Below are 3,583 nucleotides of genomic sequence, written 5' to 3'. Positions count from 1 at the left end.
GTCTGCAGTTAATTTCGGCCCATTTGCTGGTTTATGCGGTACCAGTCCACGATCCTTCAACCTTCTTCTAATTGTAGAGTCACTTACAGCCACCCTTCGTACAACACGAAGCCGCTGCTGCAGTTGAAAAGCGTTAAGGCGTCGATTTCTTAAAGAAGTTGTTACAATAAATCGATCATCTCGCTCAGAAGTGACCCGATTCCTGCCAGATCCTGAACGGCGCGTGAACAAACCAGTCTCCCGATAACGTTTATAGACTCTATGAACAGATGACAGGCTTAGATGCAGTCTTGCAGCCACAACACGCTGACTAAGGCCAGAATCCAGCAATGCCACAACTTGGGCGGCTTCTGTGGGCGAAGTATCCATACGTTTTAGAAAAAAAACCTTTTTTCAGACGTCCCAAAGTCACAGTATTGAAATAAAAAACAAAAAGTTTAAGGATAGGCGCCAATTTTTAGTTTTTAAACGCTAAATGTACTCCAACCCTAAACACACATTTGTCTCAAAACAGTGATTCATTTCGTTTATAAGATAAACAAATGAAATTCTAATTTTGAATTTAGAATTTTCGCTTATTACTGTAATTGCCAAACTGCCAGCTATACATTTATGTATTTTTTTTCATCGTATGAATTCTTTTTTGTGTTAAATTCGGACAGAAACAATGAAAACGGAAGTGTTTCGATTTTTTTGATGAGAAGTGTATTAAATATTTTACACCATGCATCTCTTGACTCCTCTCAAACCCTTCTACTAGGATGTCCGCCTCCATTCCCGTAGATAAGTAAGTAAGTAAAGTAAGTAAGTAAGTAAAATCTTTATTTCCTCTACAAATTATAAAACACATGGATACATAATTACATACAAAAATACAATATTTGTAGAGGCTGGAGCCTAAACTAGGATACCCTGTGTTTTAGGACTCCAGGCCTCCACCCCCAAAAAGTCATGGTCAAGAAAAAATAACAAAATATAAAAAAAAAAATTAAGAAAAATTAAGTTAAGTTTTTTTTTTAAATTGTTAGACTAAATCATAAAATATTTCTTAAAAAGAAAATATCAAATTTATAAATGCTTGTATGTGTATGTGTGTGTGTGGTCCTTCGTAGTTCTTGAAACACATATGCTCCGAAACTTGTTCTTTTTTTTTTCATAAATGTGACAGTGGTAACAATATTTGTTTTTTATGCCTAAGAATAAGCATTTCTTGGTCTCTTTTCCAATAATGCAGGCCTAAAAAAATTAAATTTTATAAATAATGCTTACAAACAGAATTTACTGGATAAACAAAAGATATTAGTAACAAACTTTATAGCTGTTATACTTACAAAATATCTGTATTTTCAGAAACAAACTTACCATGCCTGATGGAGAGCTATAATCATGGCCATATGATCGTTTAGGCCAGCCTCCATCCACATACACTGTTATGTATGGAATACCATTTGCATCTACATTATTTTTTTGCATAGCAATAGCCTTTTCTCTTTCTCCATTTTTTTGGATCTCCTCAGTTAGTTCATCTTTCCAAACTTCACCTAATAATTTTTCTGTCTCTCGGAATTTGGAAGCTGATATTGTAGGTATATCCATCAAGTTGGTGATGTGTGCAGCCTGTGCATAATAGCTTCCAGCTGTTAATGTCCCCCAAACAAACGCTTTGTTAAGATTTTCATCTTTTTCATTGCAGTATCTAAATTGTTTCTCACACATACTGCATTGGAAAGTAAACATACTGTTGAAACCATTTCTAAACTCCTCAACAAAGACTATGCTGCTACCACCACATTGCGAACGGTGTCTCTCAAGTTTGAAAGCCCACATAAGGACATGTGGTAGATCAACAAACCTGTTACCAGACAGACTACCCAAACTATCTGGTGCATATTCCACAGTTAACTCGTGGCTTTTAACAGTGGGATCAATCAGTGGCCAATTTACCTCCAAAGGTTTTGATCGGGGGGGCTCTTTCTCAGTTCTTTGCTGAGTGTCAGTAAAATTTGCTTCCACAAGATTTTTTTTTTTACTTCCACTGTAGGTTTTGAGAGTATTATTTGCTCTAAAATTAATAGAGTGAAAGTTACAAAAGAGAAAATGTTAAAAATACTTATAAAATATAAAAATAAAGTTAAGTTTTTCCCTTACACAGATTTGTTTGAAGGCACGTCGTTTTCGTCATTTAGTTTTTTTTTCTTGCACCATACGTCGCTACGGCTGTAAAAGTAACGAAGAGATGTACAATTTTCAAAAATCTAAGGTCGTGCGTTACGTAAAGCACGGTCACGACGCGTGCTCCAAGCGCTCGTATCTTATTCAGCACAATACAAGCACAAGCACTTCATTGTACTGCACAAGTGATCACTGCATTGCACTTACCTTTTTATTTCTCCATGATAACGTTTCATTTGTGCTTGGCTTCGTTTTCGATTTTTCCGGGGGCCAGAATACTGGTGGTTTAAGTAGTCTTTGCGACTAGTTTGAGGTTCCATATTTTAATCCGCCCGGCCCCACAAGTTTCACAAAACTCGATGAATAAATTATTTAATAAAACAAATAACCAAACTATTACAATATAAATTGGAAGTGGAAAAGAAACGAATGACATGACATGACAGGAACAGGTTAGTTTTTTTTTTGTTTTGGTTTTCCCCGAAGGGTAAGGCAAAGGGAACTATGCCCATACAGCCATGTCTGACGTATTTTTTTCTTGATGATTAATGAAATGATGAAAGGTGATGATGATGAAACCTAAGCCCCCACCCTCGGAGTAGACTCCTACTCCGAACCCCAAACGAATTAACTCAAAAGTCCGCATAAACTTTTGAGTTATGAAGCGGCTTCCCGGCACGAAGCGAAAATAGGCAGATACACTTTGTTTATTGAATACTCCAATATAATAACACTCGCGAATGTCTTCCAACTAACCACAAAACACCACTTCGTATTAATTATTTAGATTACTCAATGAAGAAAGCAACTGTCCCGTTCCCGTTTCCCGCCGAAAAGCCGGAACAGGTTAGGTTATGGTCGCATTCAGAATCGAAAAAGATTCATTTCGACGTATAACCTTACCGATTCATAATGAGCGGGTTGTTCGATCATCTGGCAGCAGAAATACTGTTATTATAAAACGTTCGGGTGAACGTAATTTATGAACGCTTCTTTAACGAAGGGAGAGGGCAAGTGACACACCGTTTCACACACGAGCAAGAGCGGCAACGTCGCATTTTCAGCGAACTGACAACGTAGCTACGCACACTAATGGATATTCCGAAGCGTATGACACTGTAACCGTTCACTAATACATTAACAAATTTTAAACAAATATTGATCTCGTTTTTACGATGATTTAACAGTATTTTCTGTTGAAAAGCAATTTCACGCAAATATATACAAAAATAAATGCAAACGAAATAAGTTTCAATGTAAAATTAAGTGGCGTGTGCCCATATTTGAATAAATAAACTAGTATGGAAATCGAACCACCTTAATAGAGGGTGCTGATTTCAGATTACTATAATATTTTGGTCATAGGTCATACCCCTTTTCTGTTCACTGTCGTTTTACTCTTTGGTTTAGC

The 3,583-nt window shown here is 36.6% G+C and overlaps 1 protein-coding gene across 1 annotated transcript; it reads right to left on the bottom strand.

The window, feature by feature from the left end:
• Window positions 1–1,053: 1,053 nt before the first annotated feature.
• Window positions 1,054–3,493, bottom strand: LOC126369253 (uncharacterized). Its single transcript, XM_050013598.1, has 4 exons — window positions 2,380–3,493; window positions 2,149–2,217; window positions 1,363–2,062; window positions 1,054–1,236 (listed from the first exon to the last, which is right to left on the bottom strand). The coding sequence occupies exons 1-4, from the start codon at window positions 2,490–2,492 to the stop codon at window positions 1,069–1,071; spliced, it is 1,050 nt and encodes a 349-aa protein (XP_049869555.1). The 5' UTR covers window positions 2,493–3,493; the 3' UTR covers window positions 1,054–1,068.
• Window positions 3,494–3,583: the final 90 nt, after the last annotated feature.

This window comes from Pectinophora gossypiella, chromosome 8 (genome assembly GCF_024362695.1).
Source record: "Pectinophora gossypiella chromosome 8, ilPecGoss1.1, whole genome shotgun sequence".
NCBI lineage: Eukaryota > Metazoa > Arthropoda > Insecta > Lepidoptera > Gelechiidae > Pectinophora > Pectinophora gossypiella.
Note: the sequence above shows the minus strand (reverse complement) of the source record. Positions and strands in the feature narration are given on the sequence as shown.